The 24,551-nt window shown below is 35.9% G+C and overlaps 1 protein-coding gene across 1 annotated transcript in view; it reads right to left on the bottom strand.

Moving 5' to 3' along the window:
- The window catches only part of LOC105471091 (F-box and leucine rich repeat protein 17), a 544,848-nt gene that overhangs the window by 307,054 nt on the left and 213,243 nt on the right, over positions 1-24,551 (bottom strand). Inside the window, exon 6 of the mRNA XM_011723457.3 lies at positions 21,160-21,290. Within this exon, the coding sequence (XP_011721759.1) occupies positions 21,160-21,290 (131 nt within the window). The remainder of the gene's footprint in view (positions 1-21,159; positions 21,291-24,551) is intronic.

Raw genomic sequence — 24,551 nt, 5'->3', positions numbered from 1 at the left:
CAACAAAAAGTATATAAAAAGACATAGGTATAAAAATGTTTATCATACAGTTATTTATAGGAGTAAAAATTGGAACTAGTCAGAATGTCTATTAATAAGAGATTTGTTAAATATACTGTGCTAAAATCTTACCATTAACCTATTAGAAATGGTGACATAGGTCTGTATTTATTAAAACAAAAAGAAGTTAAGTGACAGACACCAACTGCAAAATATTACAGACAGTGCAATTACAGAAGGAAGTGGGTAAGTTACACATGGATATGCACATAACTGAAAAGATGATCACCAAAATGTAAACAGTGGAAATCTCTGAATAGTGGGATTTTAGGTAGTCTTGATTTTCTTTTAAAAAATATTTACTAAAAACCTACTGTGTGTATGCTATTTTCCATTCAAAGGAACATAAAAGAAATACAAGGGCCTACAATATAGAGACTACAGTCAATTCCAGACCATGAAAGAAAACAAACGTTGGTGACAAATAAATCACTAATAAAGAAAGGCAAGGGAGTAGCTGAGCATAGTGGGATTTAACAGCCTCAAAATTAATGGAAAGCAGCATTCAGGCTTCACCTTCATCACTAACTAGCTGCATGAATCTGGACAGGTCACAGATTATCCTTGAGCCTCAGTTTCAAAAAAGCAAATATACGTGTTAGATGGGTTGTCCTTCTTGAGAGTTCTTTACAATTCTGAGTGTCTATGGTTAAAATTTTCAAAAAGAGCATGTAGGAACATGAAAACTCTTCCATCCACTACCAGTCACAAATTGGATTACTCTGCAGTTTATTAATCTACACTTTAGTCAGTTTGTACAAGATATGAAATACCAAAGCACAGAAAATGGGAACAAAGGAAATCCACAAACACACTTAAGTGCTTGTTATTGAAAATGTGATTATTCTTCAGAGAGTGAAACAATATACTAACCTAAGGAGGAAGCGCATGTGAGACACCTCACTATCCCACCAAAAGCTCATTTTCTTTTCTTTTTTTTTTTTGAGACGGAGTCTAGCTCTGTCGCCCAGACTGGAGTGCAGTGGCGCGATCTCGGCTCACTGCAAGCTCCGCCTCCCGGGTTCACGCCATTCTCCTGCCTCAGCCTCCCGAGTAGCTGGGACTACAGGCGCCCGCCACCACGCCCGGCTAATTTCTTTTTGTATTTTTAGTAGAGACGGGTTTTCACCGTGTTAGTCAGGATGGTCTCGATCTCCTGACCTCGTGATCCGCCCGCCTCGGCCTCCCAAAGTGCTGGGATTACAGGCTTGAGCCACCTCGCCCGGCCCAAAAGCTCATTTTCAAACAGTTGACAGTTCCCTTATAACATTTCACTTTCATACAGATTAAAAAGTACATATGATCTATCTGACATTGAGGTACAGATCAAATATCTAAGGAAAGAGTCAAGTGAGACTTTGATGTTGCATTCCACTGTAATTCAGATATATCAATAATCAAATCTGGAGAGCTGCCAATAAATATGGAATAAACAGCATTAGCATTTTAATAAACCTGCATGCACGGGCCTGGAAAAATAGAGCAAGACCCGAGCAAAGAAAAATCAGCACCTGCCAGTATCTTACCTCTAGCAGTTTGCCCTTTGGCAGTCCACAGTGCCCTACCTGTTCTACTCTTGCAAAACACATGCTCCACGGAGACACTTCTGTTTTTTAAAATTTCTCACAGACGTTTCTAAGTTCCAAAGTTAAGATGATGTGTTATAGCCTTTTTAAAAAAAACTAATAATGAATAACCTGATTTAAAAAATACTCTAAGAAAGTGCTGATCTTGTAGTTGTAAGAAGCATTTTGAGCATCAGATAGAGTGTGATTTGATATGTTAACAAAGTGGATGGACCCAGATGATATATGAAGAAAACATGGTAAAAAGATGAAAAACAAAAAACAAGCTATATGCAACAGATAAAGAGCCAAGAGCTTGTTGGCAGAAGGCTAAATTAGCCGACCTTTGACACTATTTCCAATCAGATCCTTTGATGCCTGGAATACATCAAGCTCAAAATTAAATATAAACACTCAAAGTAAATAGTTAATTTTCAGTCACTAGATCATTTTCTCAACTGAGCTAGAAATTAGAAATTAAAAGGTATGCTTCCTGGAATATTTTGAATTTCATTTAATCTCCTATTAATCCATTTGACTGTATGTGTATGTGTATGTACAGATAGTGTTAAAATATATGTTTTTAAATTTAACTCATTAAAATATGTTTGGATGAAAAATCCAAATGAAAAGCATTTCATAAAAATATAAAATAGCTATATACTAAGGGATCTTATTTTATGGCAGCATAAAATATAAGTAGAGATCACTGTGGTTTTTTTTTAAATCTCTATTATGAATTTCAATACACTTTGTCCATTTAATCTGAAAACAGATAGTATGTGTACACTATAATTGTCCTATTTTCTTCAGATAATTGTGAACACTTCAGTGCTACCATACCATAAGCAAAAAGTAACCTTCAAGAATTTGCTAGTGTCTTTACAAAGTTTGATTTAAGACCTTCACTGTCAATTTGCAGAAAACCATGAGGCTAAGATGGTGATAAAGCATCGATGATTGATGGTACCACCCAAGCCACCATTCTAATAATGAACTAATGATTCATGCTCAAGGTGCTTTTGAAACATGATTAAGCCTCTAAACATTTCACTAAGGTGGGTTCCCATTACCCCAACCATAAAAGAGAACTTAAATAAGTTTAGCAAGGTTATATAGTGAATGACCCAATGATAAAAGTTTGGAACAAAAACAAAAACATAAAGGACCTCAGTCTCCTAGCTCCCACTGCAAGCTCTATTCATAGGTATTTGAAGAAGCCTTTCAGTGTAATTTATGTCATTGCTCTGAGTCTAACTGACCTTCTCTGGTGGCCACTGGCAAGTGTTTGCCAAAATGTCAGTGACCAAAAAACTCCTTACAAAGCCATGTTTTATAAAATGAATATGTCAAGAATCAGATGAAAATGTCATCCGTGACACTGACAACAATAAAAGAAAATATTCTACAGATTTAAGAAAGTGAAGAAGATCCATATTAAAGGGGAAATAAATTACCTGAGAAAATGTCATCAGAGACTACAGTGACAAAAAAGTAAACAGATCACAGCTTTAAGAAAAGGAAGAAGACACAACTTAAAGGGGGGAAAATTATCCAAGAAACAAATGTTCTTTAAAGGGTCAGAAAGAGAAAGACTGATTTTATAAAAGCTGGTGGAAAAACTACATCTCTTTTAGAGATCATATTGTTGTTCTTAGGGAAAGGAGGAATGAGGAGATGGCAGGCAACGTGTCTAAGCACCTGTGAGGAGCTCATCACATCTGAATCCCAAAGTTATTCATTTTCCTATCTGCATGTCAAAGTGAATGACATAATTTGTGAATGTCAAAAGTAGTCACAACAAATTAGATAAAAATTGAACAAAATTTACTCCAGCTGCCCTTGAAATAGAAAGTCAAAAATTGTTGATTTTCCCACTTTGCAGTCTTTGGAAGTTAAGTTTCACTTAAAATCAAACAACCCAGTTGAATACACCTACTCTCTTGAAATTTAAAAAAGAGAGGTGAAGGAGAAGGGTGATTTCATAGAGAAAATTACTTTTACACTAAGACTGGAGATCTTTCTTTCAAATGGGTCTAGCTTACAAATGTGATTATCAAAAGAATGACTGCAGCTCATTACTGATGAACAGAATTTTTTTTGTGTATTCTGAAATTTTCATACATATATGATTGGCACATTTCAAATGACTGCTTTAATAGAATGTTTGAAATAACCCATATGTAGACTTTCCATTAACGGCCTAAGGATTGACTGTTTTGAAGATTAATCTACCTAGGTAGAATCCCAGGCAGTTTGCTCCATCTAAATGCTTGTAGGCCATCATCCTCCCAATACCCAGCTGAAGTGAAATCAACTGCTAATACAAGCATTAATAAAACACAGAGAGCTGTGATTTAGGATCTCCTACCACTTTGCATTACTATTCCATGTTCTCTCCCACGCATACCCCCAAGACAACTGGTGTGGATCATCACAAATTCTAAATGCTTTACCAAGTGCAACATGTACATAGAGAATCCATTTAGAGGATTGAAATATAGTGCACAACTGAGAGTGGCAAGTTAGTAAAGAAAAATAAAACCATTGAAATTAAACATAAGAAAAATACTGTCACTGGAGAAAGAATCAGGTGTAAAATATGTGTGCATACCATAAACATCAGGAGTGTAGCACTGTAAAGTTATTGTGACCTTTTCCCTTTTTAAATAGCTACATTTTTCACAATGGAAGACGGCCATCAAGCAGCAGCAATGTCTGTGTGGATGTCTAAATGTCTGTCAGGGCCTGCTTGGTAATACTTTACACTTCTCCCCCTCTAACAAGCTTCACTGTTATGTCCTACTTAGAGATGGATGGCTGCCAAGAGCTATCACACAAAAAAGCTCCTCTATAACATAATGATGTCTCCGTACTGGGAATAAACTTGTGAGAAAAATCTTGGAAATAAAAAGAAGATAGAAATCTATTTAAGGATATAAATTACTGAAAGTTTCTAATTCCAACAAGGACATAATATCCAAAATATTAACTCTATGTAAGTAATATATATTTCCTCAAAGATAGTCATCCCATAAATGTCTATACATCTGCAGAAAGAAATGTTATAGAAAACAACTGTTGTTTTGATTTCCTTCAAATTCATTTACTAAATTTAATAAAGAAAGCCAGGGCATTGTCTTGACATATTTTGTCATCTCTTTTCCAAATAAATTGTTGCCACAAGAAGATTATGTTTCTCCAGCATTTTTATCCCCCTGTATTTTGTTTTTTTATATCTAGTAAAGTTAACATGTTGTTAGTTAGATTAAAACTGAATCCACATACCCCACACATAAGCCACCATTCCATGTTACAGAATTCAGTGAGTGCTGCTTTAACTCTTCCATTACATTTACAGAGTATTTTTAAGGGTCATGTCTACCCCCAATAAATGAACTTGAAATTTTTACTGACTTATTTTGACGTATTCTATCTTGTTCAACTTGAGAAGGTCAATTTTCTTCTATCTTACCTTGAATATAAGCTTATATTCACTAGGTCTGATTGCCATCCAGTCAATCAATCAAAATGCATTTACTGAGCTTCTGGTTAGGAGCCCAAGACTGTGGAAAAGTCACAATTCCTGGCTATAGTTTTAACTCCCATGCTGTTATCAATGTAATATTCTAAAAAAGTTATAATCCATCTGAGCGTAAATTAAAACTAAAGGAAAAAAATATAACTTACTCTCTCCCTTCTTTCCCCAAACATAAAATAACATTCTTCAAATATATACTCACACATAGCAATATATTCATGTGCATGTGTGCACAATACAATATTAAAATCACTGGTAATTTATTAATGAAAAAGACTATATCAATACCAAAAATAGGAATTCAGTTTAAATTCAAGTTAAAAGGAAAACAAATGGAAATCATATTTCCCAAATGAAAACAGCTCTCAAAACACCATAATAAATCATGGAGAAAATGCTCCCAGACATTAATATTTAACAAGCAATAAAATCTGAGGCAGGTCTGATTAGTGTGTCACTATGGTAAATGGGCATGATGAGATATTATATACATGTCAGAATCACCTACTAATATTAACTAGTTTATGGATGTACTGTCATTAAGGTATTAGTTAAAATAATTTTAAAAATAAGATTCCCATTTCTCAGGAGATCGAGATCATCCTGGCTAACACGGTGAAACCCCGTCTCTACTAAAAAAATACAAAAAAACTAGCCGGGCGAGTTGGCGGGTGCCTGTAGCCCCAGCTACTCGGGAGGCTGAGGCAGGAGAATGGCGTGAACCCAGGAGGCGGAGCTTGCAGTGAGCTGACATCCGGCCACTGCACTCCAGCCTGGGCGACAGCACGAGACTCCATGTCAAAAAAAAAAAAAAATTCCCATTTCTATATGTGGAGGTTTTTGGTAGATATTAGTACCATTATTACATACATACCATAGAAATTATGCTATTATAAGACTTTTTTTTTTTTTCCTTTTCTTGAGACAAGAGTCTCGCACTGTCATCCAGGCTGGAGTGCAATGGTGCCATCTCAGATCACTGCAACTTCCACATCCCAGGTTCAAGCAATCCTCCTGCCTCAGCCTCCCAAGTAGCAGGGACTGTAGGCGTCTGCCACCAAGCCTGCCTAATTTTTGTATTTTCAGTAGAGACAGGGTTCCACCATGTTGGCCAAGCTGGTTTCACACTTGTGACCCCAAGTGATCCACCCGCCTTGGCCACCCAAAGTGTTGAGATTACAGGCATGAGCCACTGTGCCCAGCACTATAAGACTTTTTATTAGAAGATGTAGATGGTGAAAGCATAAATATAGTAGTGATTATGCCACAGTCACAATTATTCTAAGGAAGGGTCTTCTTTCCCCTCTCAATTTATCCATAACGTGACAACAGAGAAGAAAAGAATACAGATATTTCATACCAGGAAATACCAGAACTATCTTTAATGTACATAAAGTCAAGGGCTTATATTTATATATTTTAAAATTTGTTTTCACATTCTCCCTTTCAGACTCAAGCCCTTATGAGACCAAAAGAGGTGCCTTTTTCTCCATGCATTCACTAAATGAATACTCAAGATTAAATAGCAGTACCAGAAATTGCAAATGGATGTTATTTTATTGTAATATTTATTTTATTTAATACTTATTTTATCGTAATGTTATTAGCTAGCACTTGTATTTCAGGGAATCCAAGGTAAGTTTAACTGCTTGTTGCAACCAACTATATTTTTAAATTCAGAATAAGGTATTGGAGGCAGTTTGACAGCTAGGAAATTGTGGAGGCTTTGAGGTCAGACAGATCTGCATTCAATCCTGGCTCTGCACTTGCTATCTGTGATCTTCAGCAAGACACTCTACCTATCTGTGCTCCATTTTACTTTATTTATACAACAGGGCATAATGATACCTATGTCATAGAGTTAATGTGATAATTAAATAAGTTAATGAATGAAAAACCCTTAGCCTGACTTAATATAAAATTCCCCACATAGGGCAGCTACAAAGTCAGTATTTTAGTCATTTATTGCTGTAAAACAAACCACACCAAAATTTAGTAGCTTTAAAAAAACAACTCTTACTTGCTCACAACTCTGTGGACCAGCTATCTGAACTGGGCTTTGCTAAGCAATTCTGCTAGTTTCACTACAAAGGAATGCAGGAATCTGAAGGCTTGACTAAGATTGGATAGGGTTTGGCTGTGTCCCCACCCAAATCTCATCTTGAATTCCCACGTGTTGTGGGAGGGACTTGGTGGGAGGTAACTGAATCACGGGGCAGGTCTTTCTCATGCTGTTCTTACAACAGTAAGCATGTCTCACAAGATCTGATGGTTTTAAAAAGAGGAGTTCCCCCAGGCAAGCTCTCTCTCTCTTTTTGCCTGCTGCCATCCATGTAAGATGTAACTTGCTCCTCCTTGCCTTCCGCCATGATTTTGAGGGCCCCAGCCACATGGAACTGTGAGTTAAGCCTCTTTCTTTTGTAAATTGCCCGGTCTCAGGTATGTCTTTAACAGCAGCATGAAAACGGACTTACATAGATGGTCTAAGATGGCCTTACTCACATGTCTGACTGTTGGTTAGATTTCCATCTTCATGTGATTTCTTATTCTCAGAGAGACCACTCTGAGCTTATTCACATGTTGGTGGCAGTATTCCAAAAACGCAAGAACAGAAGTTCCAAGGCCTTTTGAAGCCAAAGCTTGGAAATCCCACAACAAAATCTCCACCATATTCTATCAGTCACAGCCAAGTCACAAAGCCAGCTCAGATGTAAGCGGATAGAAGGATAGAGAAAAAGACTCCACCTTTTGATGGGAGGACAGGCAATGTCATATTGCACAAGAGTGCATATATAAAAATACAGCCACAAATTGTGTCTATATTTTGACATCTTCTATCATCTACAGAATAGAGAAATTTTTATAGTACCTATATTTTCAACTATAAATAATCACAGAAGTCAAGTTTTGAAGGACAAAAGTAGGTACTAGCTTGCATTTTCCCCAACATGAAGTAATATTACTCTGCTGCTTCAGTCACAGATTTCAACAGAAGACCAAGATCCAGACTCAACATCTGATATCATCATTTAAGTTGTGTGGTTGGTTGATTTTTTCTGTGTTTTAAGAGCCTTCAACACTTTTCTATTTGATCTAATCAATAAATTTCCATCTAATTTGATATCTTTACCTACAAAAGCAGCTTTTTTTATTTATTTATTGTTTTTTGAGATGGAGTTTAGCTCTTGTTGCCCAGGCTGGAGTGCAATGGTGCGATCTTGGCTCACTGCAACCTCCGCCTCCTGGGTTCAAGTGATTCTCCTCCCCCGCTTCCCAAGAAGCTGGGATTACAGGTGTGTGCCACTACACCTGGCTAATTTTGTATTTTTTTTTTTAGTAGAGATGGGGTTTCACCATGTTGGTTAGGCTGCTCTCGAACTCCTGACCTCAAGTGATCTCCCTGCCTCGGCCTCCCAAAGTGCTGGGATTACAGGTGTGAGCTACTGTGCCCAGCCAACAGCAGCTTTCTAATTGAACATTCCACAACAAATAGCATCACCAAGAAATCTAGATTGAGTATGTAGCACTACTAGAAACTATGAAGTTTATAAAAGAAGAAAAATGTATCCTTATAAAAAGCATATACACTTTTTTCCTATGAAAATAATCCCTAGAGAAAATTTTAATTTTGTGATGTAGTTAATTAGCTATGTCCAAAGATCTATTCACACTGAATTATGAGGAGAGCAAATTTATTACAGTAAAGAAATGATAACTGCTACCAGGACTTTCTTTAACATGTGTTTCTCTAGAAGATTCATTTGCAGAGCCACAGTCTTTAATACAATACAACCTATTTTCTTTGAACAATTTAATGGGGCAGGATATGTCACTAAACATACCACATAAAAATTGCTTCTATGGAAAGAGAGGGGTAAAGGAAAGAGTTATTTGCTTGTTTGACAATATGGTAAACAGAGAAACAGTTTGCGGAATGAAAGGTTATTCCTCCAATAATAGTATTTCTACATTCCCTAACAAGAAATTGATTCCTAAAATTGTCATTCTTTTCAGCTGAGGACCTGCTACAACACTGCTTCATAGAGAAACAGCTGGAAACTTAAGTAGTTTATAATTTTTGACAAATTGGTGCTGCCAAAATTATAATAGTTAATAACAAGGAAAACCTCAATAATGTGAATTGTGTCAAATCTGGTGGTTAATACATTGTAAAATCCTGATTATGTTATGAGAAGTCATATAAGAAGTCAAACATACATTCATCTGGAGAAAATGCCAGTAGCCAATGTCACCTTTGGAGGCTATTTCTCACCACATTCAGCAAGCTGTCATAGCATGAATTGTTGAAATTAGATAATTCTAACTGATAATTAGGATTAAAGATAACCCTATGCTATAGTTCAGGAATAGGTAATCTACTCCTCAATTTATTTTTTATGGAAGTCTTATGAATATATAAAATAATCTAATTTTGTTTAATTATTTCAAAGTACTACATGGATGAGAGATATACTGTACAGGTTTATATGGAATAGTTACCACTTTTAAAAAATAGTGACTATTCTAACATTTTTAAATTATATTGCTCACTAATCTTAATTGCCATGATTTCAAAAGACAGTTCCAAAGTGCAACTTGAACAAACAGAAAAGCAATTAGCCTAAATTAATTGCTTTGCTGATGTGATTTGCAGTAGGTATGCTTGGTGGTTTTGAAACTCCTGCCAGTGCTTTCACAACTTGATGTTCTGATGATTTTTTAGCCTCTTTTTGCACCAGAGCAATTAACCAGATAATTGTTCTAATGTGAACCTGGCCTTAATAAGTGTGTTGAGGTTCATAGTAGCAATTAACCAAACACTTATACATTTGAAAGGTAGCACTTAAAAGTACTACAAGAAGAGCTAAAGAAAAACTCATAAGATTTTTTTCTCATATAGCCATACGTTTTTCACAAAGAAGCAAAAAAAAAAAAAAAAAAAAAACAGCTGCAACTGTCTGCAGGCAAAGTTTCTGGTTCTTCACTTCTTCAATCAAAGTATTCCAAAGTCCCTACTAAAAGGGCAAAATGCATTGATTGAACATTGGAATTCTATTCCTTGTTCAAAAATGAGGCTATGGCTTTCAGACAAATAGCATATAATACATAAAGCAAGCTTTATCTGAATCTGAACAATGACATCAAGTTTTCACTTTCTGAAGCATCAACTTTACTCAGAAATAAATAAATCTGTTAGAAAGGGAGAATCTGAACTAATTGCCTGGATTTCAGCCAGAGTTTGAGCCAAATTTAAAAGAAAATTTATTCATCATACAAAAGCATGATCTATAATTCTCTCAACATGAATGTATTAAATTAATTCTCTGAGCAGGGTCCTGTGTGAGGTGCTGATTGGAAGCAGAGGTGAAGGGGGGCTGTGAGGTGAGGGCAGAGGGCACAAGATGAAGACCCAGCTCCTCCTTACAAGGAGAAAGACTCATAAACAAAACATCACACAGTCGCACAATAATATATGCCACCAACAGAGCCATGTGCTATAGATTCAGCTAGACAGTAACATGATAGAGCACTTCATTACAATCACTATTATTATTTCATCTTTTCTCTAAATAAATGGAATTCACATTCATTTTGAGGGCAATTATTAGTAGCAGTGCAACTATAATTATTAAGTAACAACTTTGATATTTTTCACACTTCAGTAAGTGAGCAGTAATTTTATACTGTCTTAAATTAAATGTTTTATCAGTTGAAGAATGATATACATAAAACCTTTCCATTTTCATGAGGCGTAAAGGTTCAAGCTGAAAGTATTCTGCCATTCTTCATGTCTTCAGGAAATACCTCCCTTTCTTAATCTCTGAAAGGACTGTCATACAGAAAATAGCCCAGACACTTGCATGTCATGTCTGCCATTTTTAATTACTACCAATCAAGTTCCAGCAATTTCTCCTATGGTTAAACATGTGTGTACCTATCTTCTAAAATATTTCTTTATGCCACTGTTCATAAAATATTTTAGGCTGAAGCAAAATCCCTTGCACTAAATTAATAACTAATCACAGGAGATATTTATCATCTCAAGTCTTTTACAAGAAAATTGTCAGATTTAATCACCTTTCTCATATTTTCACTATTTACTGGGCTTCATTTATCATACATTTTAAAATTTTGACAACAGTGAGTTATTTTAATTGCCACTTTTGGTTTGGTGAATTAAGAATAAGACAACTCCTGGGAGAAGTGGGAGATGGTACAAATTTGTCCAAGCAGTCAATAAGGTATCATCATTGTCATCAATAAACGAAGATTTTCTTCATTGTTGGCAGTTTTAAAACAGATCTGAGACTAGGATGTCCCTAAATCCATGGGCTTATAACACTGTATTCACCATCACACAAAATGTATTACATTCTTTCCTGTAATTTAATCACAAATTATGACTTCATAAAATGGAAAATATGTTTAAATACTGCAAGCTAAATGCCTACCTCTGTTTACTCATCTTTTTATGGCCTGAAAAACACAAAAGCAATTGCAGCACTTAGAGGAGCACATCCAGAAATATCCATAATGTGATTCTATGGAACCTCTTAGTCACTACTATTTGTATTTGTAGAAATGTTCACTTATGCACTATTACTCACTAGGAACCAAAGACAACACTGAAATTAAAAATTACCATTATATGTTAGGACGATAATAAATATTCACATTATTCTATTAGACAAAATAATGTCAACATGGAAAATCAATAAGCCATAATCACTCATATCAAATTCAGTCCCATCTCATCTCTTGGAGTTAAAAGTCAAAGCAGGTTGAAATATACACATAACATACAGACTTTTCCTTTAAAGTGATTTTACTAGGTTAAATACTCTGGTGTTACACAGCAACCAGTATTTCCTTAAAAATGATAATAAATAACTAGAAGTACTAAAAGAACCAATATCAGAACTGATATTTAATACTACTACCTGCCAAACAACTGAAAAAGTTTCTTTAAATTTGAATGCACTAAGAATCTCATCTGAGGATAAATGCACGAATAATTTTACCAGAAAAACTTTGCCTTTTGTAGTAAAATATCATCAATTATTTGAAAAAAAACAAAAACCCACATACTTAAAAAAGTATAGAGATTAATTTTGCCAATTATTTCCTGCCAAAGCTACTGAACCCTTCGATGAAGATAACTTCCTTCTTTTTAACTGAAAGACAACTTATTCAAAGTATTATAACCAGTAGTCTCCTTTAATCTGCAATGATTAAGTATTTGCCACAACCTACAAGGAAGCATTTACAGATAATGAAATATGTGTAAAAATAATTGTGCATCATTATAAGTTAAATAAATACCTATTCAAAATTCATTAGTGAAATTCTTTTTCAGACCAACTATGAGTCACGTGTAGTGCAAAACACAAAAAAATGGACAAAATTTTCTACTTTTCCTCAAGAAACATCATAAGAAATGAAAACTATTTACAAATGGAGTTGATTGGAAAAATTACTTTTTACCAAAAATAAGCTGTTTTTTAAAATATCCACAATTTGATATTTGCAATAAAATATTCCAACATGTCACCCTTCAGATATCCCATAGGGAAAAGCAAAGGTACCATTCTAACCATGTTCAGAATGATCAACCGTGTCTGATGTCTGAGGTCGGATGACCATTTAATTTATCATTTAAAGCAGGATAGTTTGGAACTTAGGAACAGCAGCAGCACAAATACTAAACCTGACAGAATGCTAAAACAACAGGCATGGGTTGGAACTATCCTGGGCAAATCAGGATATATAGTCACTCTAGGTCTGAAGCAGAATAAGGACATGGAACACAGTATGCCCTTCATGGTAGGAGCTTCGACTCATGACCACAAAAATGGGTTCCAGTCTTGGTTCCCCCAGTTGTGAACTATTCAACGTGTCTGAGCCTTAATTCCTTTGTTTGAAAACGGGGATAATTCCTTCCTCAAGGTTGTTGTAGAGATTACATAAAACAATGTGTATAAACAGAACAGTGTCTGGAACAGACAGTAATTAAGTAGTAACTATTATTAGCTATTGCTATTATCCTTGCTCCAGGAAAAAAAAAAAAAAAAAAAAACAGAGAGATAAAAAAATGTATATATACACTCTTAACTCAGTAGTACTACATGGCCAATCATGGTTTTAAAAAGAAGATCTAATGGACAGAACAGAGAAGGCATGGTTTTTTTTGTTGTTGTTGTTTTGTTTTTTGTTTTTTGTTTTCAGATGAGTCTTCTTCTGTCACCCAGACTGGAGAGCAGTGGCACAATCACAGCTCACCTCAACCTCTGCCTCCCAGTCTCAAGCAATCCTCCCAGTCTGGAGCTATCCTCTCAGCTCAGCCTCCTCAGTAGCTGGGTCTACAGGCATGTGCCATTATGCCCGGCTAATTTTAATTTTTTTTTTTACAGAGATGGGGTTTCACCATGTCGCCCAGGCTGGTCTTGAACTCCTGAGCTCAAGTAATCCACCCTCCTTGGCCTCCTAAAGTGCTGAGATGACAAGAGGTGAGCCACCATGCCTGGCCTCATGATTTTTTAAAGTTAGTTTAGAAGCCCGGAATAATAGTTACTCCAGTACCAAACTATCCTTCTAGGGACGGTCTTACACATAATTGTGAATATGTGAATAAAAAAGATAGTGTCAAAAATATGCTAACCTCAAACTAACATCACTAGTTTAGAAAGACTCCATGCTGTTTCTATAATCCTCTCAGAACCCAGTAAAATATATTTCATTATTCTTTTTGCAAAACTACAAACAATGTCATAGAACATACACAAAATTATTCAGTGGATTACAAAAAATAAGCTAAAATTCAGTTTTACTAAAGCTTCACCTAGCCAGCCCAGACACATTATTAGGCACCAAAAGTATGCAGACAGATTGCTCTGCATTCTATAGAGGCAGGGCAGTGCTGCTATAAATACCACCACCAAGCAGCTTCAACAGTCAGCATTATTTTTGCCACCTCTTTATTTTCAAGTTTTCAGACTTTTATGATAGAAAATGGCTCAAACTTCACATTCAATACTCCAAGGTGAAAAGTATTTCTCTCCTCCATACCACTTAACTTTAATAGAAAACAAAATATTCTCAAACTCAAATTCAACTCTGCCTGCTGGATTTAATGGATAGGTTTGTTCCCCTTGGGCAATCTTTAAACCTCAGTCTCTAGGAGAATTAAGTAATATTAGGGGATTGAAATGAAATAAAATTCTAAGTCCACTGTGACATGACATTCACAGGAAGATGGTAGATTATCTACCCAGTCCTTGAACACTTATAAATACAATATATAGCATATGTTCACAAAACAATTCTTGGAAATAAAACACAATGGGCACTCAGCAAATATTTTATATCACCAACACCTGCTCAAATCCTCTCTGAACTTTATTTCTAAATATCACCGCTTTTTATTGAATCAACGGAAATTTGAAAGAAGAAACAGAATAAACACCCAGAGAAGATCAGGGGAGTTAGAAAAATCTTTATATAAAGCCTCATTGAGTTTTACATGAGACAAGGTGCTGTCAGTCTCACTGAAAGGGGTGGTGGAGTAATCTGTCACTCTACAACTTTCACCTCAGTATACCTAAAAAAACAAAAGAGGACTTTTTCTATACAAAAATAAAAAAAGAGACAGAGAGAATAGTATTAAGATTTTTCTTAATATTGAAAACAAAGGAATCACAAATCAAACACTAAACATTGACAATGAATTCATTTTAAAATAAGCAACTTCACGTCATAGGTTTGGAGTTTGAGGGACTTTTTAATAAACTAGTCCAACCCTCCTTATAAATCAGAAAACTCCTTTACAGCACTCTGAACACTAACAAAGAGTGCACTCTCTATTTTGGAAGGCAGTCGATGAAAATCAAGGTTTTAACTTATTTTAAACTGCATTCTGTCTCTGTCTATAATTTCCACCTGTTGACTAACATTCCGGTGCCTGTAACAGTAAATAACTAATTTAGGTAGACTAATAAGCTATCATTTTTTAATATATTTTACCAGACTCAATTTAAAAAGAACCATATGATTTAAATATGAAATATCTAAAATTCTCTACATCTCAATTTTAAGGAAGGATAATTCAGTTTGGTGGGAAGAGTGGATAAATGGAAAGGGGGCCAAAGAGAACAGTCTATTCCTCATCCCAGAAAGAATGTTGACATGAGAAAATATGGGCATAGTATTATTGGGTCCACAACTTTTCCAAAAGAAAGCCTGAATTCAGAATATTTATGTGAACTATCCCAATTTTTAAAGTGTTGGCAACTAATTCAAAATTTTTAAATACTGTATATGCCAAACAAAACAGCTATGTGGACTAGTCTCAGCTGTGGACCAGAAGTTTGCAACTTCAAATGGCCTTATTAAAAAGTTATATTTAAAGAGAAATATCTGGCTGGGGGCAGTGGTTCACACCTGTAACCCCAGCACTTTGGGGGGTCAAGCAAGGTGGGCAGATAACTTGAGGTCAGGAGTTCTAGACCAGCCAGGCCAACATGGTGAAACTCTGTCTCTACTAACAACACAAAAATCAGCCCCGCATGGTGGTGAATGCCTGTAAACCCAGCTACTTGGGAGGGTGAGGCAGGAGAAGCACTTGAACCCGGGAGGCAGAAGTTGCAGTGGGCTGAGATTGTGCTACTGCAGCCTGGGCAACAGAGCGTGACTGTCTTTAAAAAAAAAAAAAGAGAGAGAGAGAGACAGAGAGAAATAGCTATAGGTATTATTTTAACCTCTAGCACATACAAAATAAAATAGCAATATTTTGTCTTATTTTTTACTTGAAAGAAACTGGATAACAGTCTAAGATTTAAAATTCTCCAAATTTTAGAGTGTGCACTGATGCAATAGCTTCCCTTACATAAATACAAGATTCACACAGCAAATCATGGCAATTTAACTGATATTAACAACAACTCTGGCCTTTGTTATGCTTTGTGACTTTAGCTGCCGTATGTTAGATAATCTTATTTATCTTCTATTATTTTTCTATATTGTTCACCTAATTCATAAGCAAGCATGGTCAACTGTCAAAGAAAGGCTCATATGTTTGAGAATGGGGATATAAAACATAAGATTAAACTAAGTTCATTTTCCCAACCAATGTTAAAAATTGAAAACGGGGAGATTACATCTTTGATAGTTTAAAAACTGAAAACAGCTTTTGTACAGATCTATTAAAATCAATTAGATTTTATTTAATTCTTATTAACAAAAAAGAATAAAAGAACCATTGTAAGTATATAGCTATAACAATGCTCAGACCAGTTTTTTACACATCAGCTGTTACACCCAAAACATGCTGCTTTTGGACTCTGTGTCAAATATATAAAAATATTGTAGGCCAAACTGGATGTGAAATAATAAAGACTGATATTAAAAAAAAAAAAATTCAATAAACTTAGAATCAGGGAGTGGAGGAGACATAATAACCAGATGTTTAATTTAAATCACTGATAGAAATAGTCAGTGTCCTCTTTTTATAAAACACTTGGAAGTTATTTGTATTCAAAAGCAATGGTAAATGTCAAATGACTACTAGACCATCCTTCTGAATACAAGAAAATATCATGCTGTTTAACTCTCTAAACACAAAAAGTGCTTTTAGAAAAACAAAGATAAAGAGCAGCATGTCTTAGTCACAGAGATCAATTCGAGGACCAGAAAATGCTAACAGACACCGTAAGCATAACAGTAAAGTCTTTCAATTACTACACATTTTAAAATTTTGAACTTAAAAAAAGTTCACAGATAAGAACTATTAAAACCTAGGATAAATGTTACACATAAAGGACTGTGGCAAGTATTGAAATTTATCTTAATGTGAGAAACCCTGTATTAAAACTAGCAACATTCAGGATAAATTCTTATAATAGGTATTGTATGTAAATTAATATCTAAAAGTTCCATTATACTTTCAATATGAAAGAAAATAATGAACTTAGTTAAAAAATTAAGAATTTTATATATAAATGTCAATTGCATGTGAATCCCAGCTATGACACAGAAAATTGACTGATTAGCCATTCACTTTTCTTGTTTTTCCTCACTTAGTTTTTACTGCAACGATGATGGAAAAATACATCCACTGAAAAGCCAAAGAAAGTCAAAGAAATAATCTAAATTTAATAGAAATAGTATGACCTTCCCCTGAACAAAAGACGTTGAAGAGATTAAATGAGAACATGTGTAAAGTGCCTATCAATTACCTGGGTAATAAAGGTTACTATCGTCCCCTCGATCCTTACAAGGCTCACTATTATCATTATGTCTTATGTCACCTAAAGAGAGTGACCTTTGAGAACAGCAGGAACTCAGTGCCCCACAGTCTGAGACACAGTACCATGTATTTAGTAGGGGGCTAATAAATGCTTTCTGATTTCTGGAGGATAACAATAATGAACGAATGTAAAACAGAATTAATTGATAGGCTAAACGCATTAGTGCATTCCAGTGCCCTCTATATGGAAGGTTACTAACCCATCTCAGCTAAGTGCTGAAATTATAATTAAGTCTGATGGGAAGTTCTAGATTTATACCAATATAATTACAAATATTACTTAGCTTAGTAATATAGTATGGCAAGAACAATGAGATGAGTAATTTAGATGATACTGTAAAGTGGGTTTTAATGTTTGAAACTTCTATTACAGTATACAGGATAAGTGCAAGTAGTGTAATTAAAACCTAAAAGAGCCTGATCTTTAAAACTCTACTGCTCAACCTCATTAAAATGCATGTTTTCTCAATTAATCCAAACTTTTCCATTAAAAACATAAAAATACACTTTCATTCCTTGCAAATAAATCTCTACAATACATATATTCAGGATAAAACACCAAATAACCATTACAGTTAAGTAGGAAAAAAATGACTGAAATAGCACAAGGTTGAGTACATGAAGCCTAACAGAGGGAAGGAAAGGCAAAGTGAGAGCGCTCGACATTTTCATTTGTAAATTATCCAGCTACAACAAAATAAGCATTTAAAGAACTAGAAGATTAGAAATCCACTCTCCCATCTTTATTTAAATGATACAAACCTAAGCAAAATATTTACTTAGGTAACTCATATAACCATGTATATACTGTATCTTATTTATCAATTATAGTAGTCTCCCATTAAATGAGTCTTCTACACATGTCCTGCACACAGAAAATTGTTGTGGAATATAATCACCTTATTGCAGAAACAGTTTTCTACTTTTTTTTTTTGAGACAGAGTTTCGCTCTTGTGGCCCAGGCTAGAGTACAATGGCATGATCTTGGCTCACTGCAACCTCCGCCTTCTGGGTTCAAGTGATTCTCCTACCTCAGTCTCCAGAGTAGCTGGGACTACAGGCACGCAGCACCATACCCAGCTAATTTTTGTATTTTTAGTAGAGATGGGGTTTCACCATGTTAGCCAGGATGGTCTCAATCTCTTGACCTCATGATCCGCCTGCCTCGGCCTCCCAAAGTGCTGGGATTACAGGTGTGAGCCACCACCCCTGACCCAGTTTTCTACCTTTAATTCAATGCATTACCAAGAAATTTATGGTAATACATTGAACTAATGTTAGATATTTAAAACCACAAGATAATATTTATGTACTTTATTATGTGTTATGAATAACTTTTTAAAAATTACTTTAAATTGTCTACATAGGACGTTGATTATAGAGAAGAATTTCACTTTGTACACTTTGTTTTCAGGAAAGTTAATTTATTTCAATTTTCTTTTTCTTAAATGTTTTAATTTCAGTAACTTTAGGGGCACAAGTAGTTTTAGTTACATGGATGAATTCTGTCGTGGTGAGGTATAGGATTTTAGTGTGCCCATCACCTGAATAGTGTACATTGTACCCAATAGGCTGTTTTTATCCCTCACCCTCTCTGAGCCTCCTCACTTGGAGCTCCCATGTCTATTGTAACACTCTACATGCCTTTGTGTACCCACAGTTCAACGCCCCCTTATAAGTGAGAATACATGGTATTTGGTTTTTGATTCCTGAGTTACTTCACTTAGAATAATGACCTTCATTCAGTTCCATTTTCTTTAGAAGATGATATATTTCATATGGTGAATATTATTCAAAAACAAGAGAGAATTTTTATAAATGGTGATCACATACCCATTCTAGAGGAGTACATTTTTCAAGAAAAATTTTACTAAGAAAGAGTGAAGTCAAGGCTATCACATAAAGAGTAATTCAGGGTAATTTAAGAAAATGTTACTAGAATTTACCAAAACTGGGGAAAATGGAGTCTACATGGTTTTATTTTAAGGTATAAAAGGAAATTAAAAGAGGAGAGGCCAGACATGGTAACTTATAGCTCATGCCTATAATCCCAGCACTTTGGGAGGCTGAGGTGAGGGGGGGATCAATTAAGGCCAGTAGTTTGACACTAGCCAGGCCAACAGAAACCCCATCTCTATTAAAAATACAAAACTTAGTTGGACGTGGTGGTACACACTTATAATCCCAGCTACTCGGGTGGCTGAGGCAAGAGAATCCCTCGAACCCAGGAACTGGAGGTCACAGTGAGTGGAGAACATGCCACTGACCGCACTCCAGCCTGGGTGACAGAGCAAGATTCAGTTTCAACAACAACAACAAAAAGGCCGGGGGGCGGGGGGGAATTTCTTAAATTTAAAGCATTATCTGACACAAACAAATTATTTCTCCTATTTTTAAAAGAATATTTAAATCTAAATAGGCTCTAATTTTAGCTGAAATAGTGCTTTCTATTTTGAAAGGAAAATATTTTCGGAAACTTATCTTTTAAAAACAAATCTTAGAAACTTACTGGGCAAGATTCCTCTCATGCTCATATGTACAAATCTACCTAATCAGTAGTGCTAGCACCACTCTGCAGTTGTTTTCATTATAATAGTCTACTTCTAAGGGTTTTCCTGTATCTCTCTCTTCCTTCCTGCATTATTTCAAAGAAAAATGGGTTAATCATTATTCATAAGAAAAATACTTCTGATTCTATACTGTATATTAAGCTATTCATCACATGACTTCAATTTCTGAAACAAATTACGTATACATACTGAGAACAAAATGTCATCCTTAGGTGCTGATACGATTTGGATTTGTGTTCCCACCCAAATCTCCTGTCAAATTGTAACCCCAATGTTGGAGGAAGGGCCTGTGGGAGGTGACTGGATCATGGGGGCAGATTTACCCCTTGCTGTTCTCCTGATAGTGAGTGAGTTCTCACAAGAACTGGATGTCTAAAAATGTGTAGTACCTCCCACATCACTCTCTTCCTTCCTTTTCCAGCCATGTAAGATGTTCCTGCTTTTTACCATGCTTGTAAGTTTCCCGAGGCTTCTCCAGCCATAGTTCCTGTACAGCCTGCAGAACTGTGAATTATACCTCTTATCTTTATAAATTACCCAGTCTAAGGTAGTTCTTTATGGCAATGCTAGAATGGGCTAATACAGGCGCAGTGGCGTATGCCTGTAGTCCCAGCTACTTGGGAGACTGAGGCAGAAGGATTGCTTGAGCCCAGGAATTGCACCTGGGAAACACAGTGAGACCCCCATCTCTGAAATAACAATATGACCTTTAAGAAAGGGTTTAAATGTTAATGCTTCAGATGGTTTCTCCAAATCATAAAATCAACCACAAATGTTGCAAAAATGTTAAAGCAACAAATAACATATCATTACAAACTTACAAGCGTGGCAAAAAGCAGGCACTTCTTAGATGGATAACAAAGAAAATATTCAACAGCCTACTATTGTTACAATTGTTGAGGCAAATATTTGTATTAAAGCATCTAAAAACTTTGCTGCACTTACAAGCAATAGATGCATTAAAAGTATAGATCTAGATGATTTTCAAAACTGAAACATAAGAATTTGAAAAGGCACAGCTGCATTCAATTTTAGTTAAAGACATGCATTGTTATAACAATAATTAGTATTTGCTAAATGTTTTCCTCTAGAAAAGTATTTTTAACATGTTACAAAGGTTACCTGTCATTTATGATCCAGTTCAGACAGAGATTGAGAGAGCTAAGATTTTTGCACCTCTTGACAATTTCCATCACGGTTTCATTATCCAGTTCAGTGATATGACGTAGGTCCAAGCTGGAAAGGTTTCTTAGCTAATGAGATAAATAAAATGAAAGATGAAAAAGGTAAATGCTACATTCACTCTCAAAACTTACAAATGTAGTTTATTACAAGGTAGAGTATCATTGTAAAATATTTAAAATAGATGATAGCCTAGAATCTTTTAATTAAAGATATTGTATATGTAATATTTTATACACTAAATTAAGCATGAGTGTATAGAAATCTATGGTGAGTATCTGAATGGCAACAAACATGAACAGAAAGTAGATTTGGCCAGGTGCAGTGGCTCACATCTGTAATCCCAGCACTTTGGGAAGCTGAGGCAGGCAGATCACGAGGTCAGGAGATTAAGACCATCTTGACCAATATGGTGAAACCCCATCTCTACTAAAATACAAAAAATTAGCTGGGCGTGGTGGTGTATCCCTGTAATCCCAGCTACTTGGAAGGCTGAGGCAGGGGAATTGCTTGAACCCGGGAGGCGGAGGTTGCAGTAAGCTGAAATTGCGCCACTGTGCTCCAGTCTGGTGACAGAGCAAGACTCCGTCTCAAAAAAAGAAAAAAAGAAAGAAAGAAAGAAAGATTTTATTCAAGTTTCCTAAAAATCAAGTTACCAATCTATTGTCTAATAGGCAGGCAAGGTATTGAATATATTACATTAAGTACCTACAATTTGATAAGATTATTCTAACATTGTTCAATTTCAGATATTACCTTCATAATTATAATGCCATTTCTGTATATATATATATATTTATTTTTTTAAAGATGAAATATGACTGAATGGTTAATTCAGAGATAGCTTGGTGATGTATTATCAATGTACTCTAAACTGTACTATTATGGGTATGTGTTTCATCATAAAACGATATAAAATGTGGCTTAAGAAGCAAAAATTTCTCCAGGTTCCACCTTCTCCATGTCTTCATTTTCTATTTCTTTAAGTTTCTTGTCTTCCCCTGATGTTTAGCCTCTAAAGCAAATTAATGACAATATTTACATAAAGGTGGTAGGATCTTAATTATCCTCTTCAAATAACTACGTTTTCAAATATTAAGCTATTTTTGCTTAATAATATGCAAAACTTAATCTGGAGACATATGATAGACCAAATAACACAAATATCCCTCCCACCAAAGATATCTATGCTCTAATATGTTACCTTATAAGGCAAAGGGGATTTTGCAGATGTGATTAAAGGTATGGATCTTGAGATGGGGAGACTATCCCAGGTTATCTGAGTAGGCCCAGTGTAATCACTGGAGACCCTTATAAGCACAGGCTTACTCAGAGAAAGCCAAAGAGATGTAATGGAAGATACAGGAGATGTTTCACTCATGAAAGGGATTCAAGATACCTTTACTACCTTCAAATATTGAGGAAAGGGCCAGAAGCCAAGGAATATGGGCAGCTTTAGAGTTGGAAACAGCCCTCAGCTGACAGCCAGAAAGAAATAAGGACCTCAGACTTAGAACCTTAAGAAATTTAATTCTGCCAAAAAAAACCCTGTAAGAGCGAGCAAGAAAATAGATGCTCCCTTCAGAAACACAGCTGACATCCTGAATTTACCCTAGTGAGACCTGTGTCAGACAGGCTTCTAACTTACAGAATCGTGAAATAATAAACTGGTTCTGTTTTAAGTTGCTAAGTGTGTGAGAATTTAAGTCAGTTCAGCTTAAACCCCAAGAGAAGAGCAGACACTTGAATCTCCACTGAAAATGTTCTATATTTCTGCTGTCGGATATAGTAATCACTAATCACTTGTACCTACTGAGTACCTAAAATGTAACCAGTGTGACAGGGGACCTGAACTTTTAATTTTATTTAATTTTAAATAATTTGCATTTAATTTTTATATCTGCACGTGGCTAATGGCTACAGTGTTGGACAGGACAGCTCAAAAGAATGGTCATTGGAAGGGTAGGAGGTAAACCTGCCAGGCAGTACTCACACTCTCTTTCCACTTCAGCTCCCAATCGGAGAAGCTACACAGAGAGAATTCACAGAGTCACTACTCAATGCTGTCTGAAGCATGCTGCCCAACTATGGAGAGGGAGATAGCTGCCACACATAAAACACAAAAAGGTCCACAACAGCAGGTAAATTCTTTCTAACTGAGACAGCAAGTGTATGTACCAGCTTCTTCTAAGGCCTAGGTTGTAGGCATTAGTAAAGGCAGAGCTTCAGGAAAAGGTCTCTGCAATTGGCTTATCAGGTAAGACGTCCAAGGAAGTCACGTCCAGTCCAGGATGGGACTCAGCAAAATGATGCTCCAGAACCCAGGCAGGACAAGCAAAGAAGAAATGGGTTCTTCAAAGTTCCTATTCAATAACCACACATTAAGGGTTTCAGCAACATCAGAACATAATTGGTACCTGGCAACCAAAACACACAGGAATGGACTCGTTAAAACAGACCTTTCTGGCTGTCTCAGTAGCTTCAGGCAACTGACCAGTCAGAACCTTGGTCAACTCCCTCAGTTTCCCCTTCCTCAAGGTTCGTCTTACTAAAATAATTATAATCAATACTAAGCCCAGGGCTCAAAGGTGAGCTGTTTGGGCTGCAAACATAGCCCCTGATTCCTATGTCTCATCTCTCATTGTAGCTAACTTTTTTTTTAAGTATCTAAAAGTACAAGAAGAAGAGAGACAAATAAAATAAAAAATAAATAGCAAAATAAGTTTCTATAACTTTTCTGACCTCACTAGAATTCACCTAAGGGAATAAAGGGCTGATATGAATGCTCTTTGCTATGTGTTCTCCCTTCCCAACACGTGATCTGCATGTGGTGGGCACAGAAATTGAAATCACCCACTGTCATGGCTGTGCTTGGAGCAAAATGGAAGGCCAACATCTTTTATGAGCAGGAGACACCAGAAGGATAGATGGCAATGTACATCTATCAACTCACTAGTTCTGTGGGTTAGGAGACCAGACATGGCTTAGCTGTGTCCTCTGCCTACGGTTTCTCAAGGCAATCAAGATCTCAACTGGGGCTGTATTTCTTTCTAGAGCTCAAGTCCTCTTACAAGCTCATGTGGTTGCTGGAAGAATTCATGGGATGGGATGGGATGGGATAGGATGGCAATAAAATGAAAGAAACAATGGTAATGCCAAAAAGCACAAGTCTCAGACTCAGTGTTTTTTTTTGTTGTTATTTTTCATGAGAGGAAGGAAAGTAATAGCCTGAAAGCAGCTATGGAAAGCAAACAGGATCCTGCCCTCACCTCCTGACCCTGAGAGAAACACACTGAGAAAATGTGGTAGGCAAAATTCTAAGATGATCCCAA

This window comes from Macaca nemestrina, chromosome 6 (assembly GCF_043159975.1).
Source record: "Macaca nemestrina isolate mMacNem1 chromosome 6, mMacNem.hap1, whole genome shotgun sequence".
NCBI classification, from domain to species: Eukaryota; Metazoa; Chordata; class Mammalia; order Primates; family Cercopithecidae; genus Macaca; species Macaca nemestrina.
This window is presented reverse-complemented; position numbering and strand designations above follow the sequence as displayed.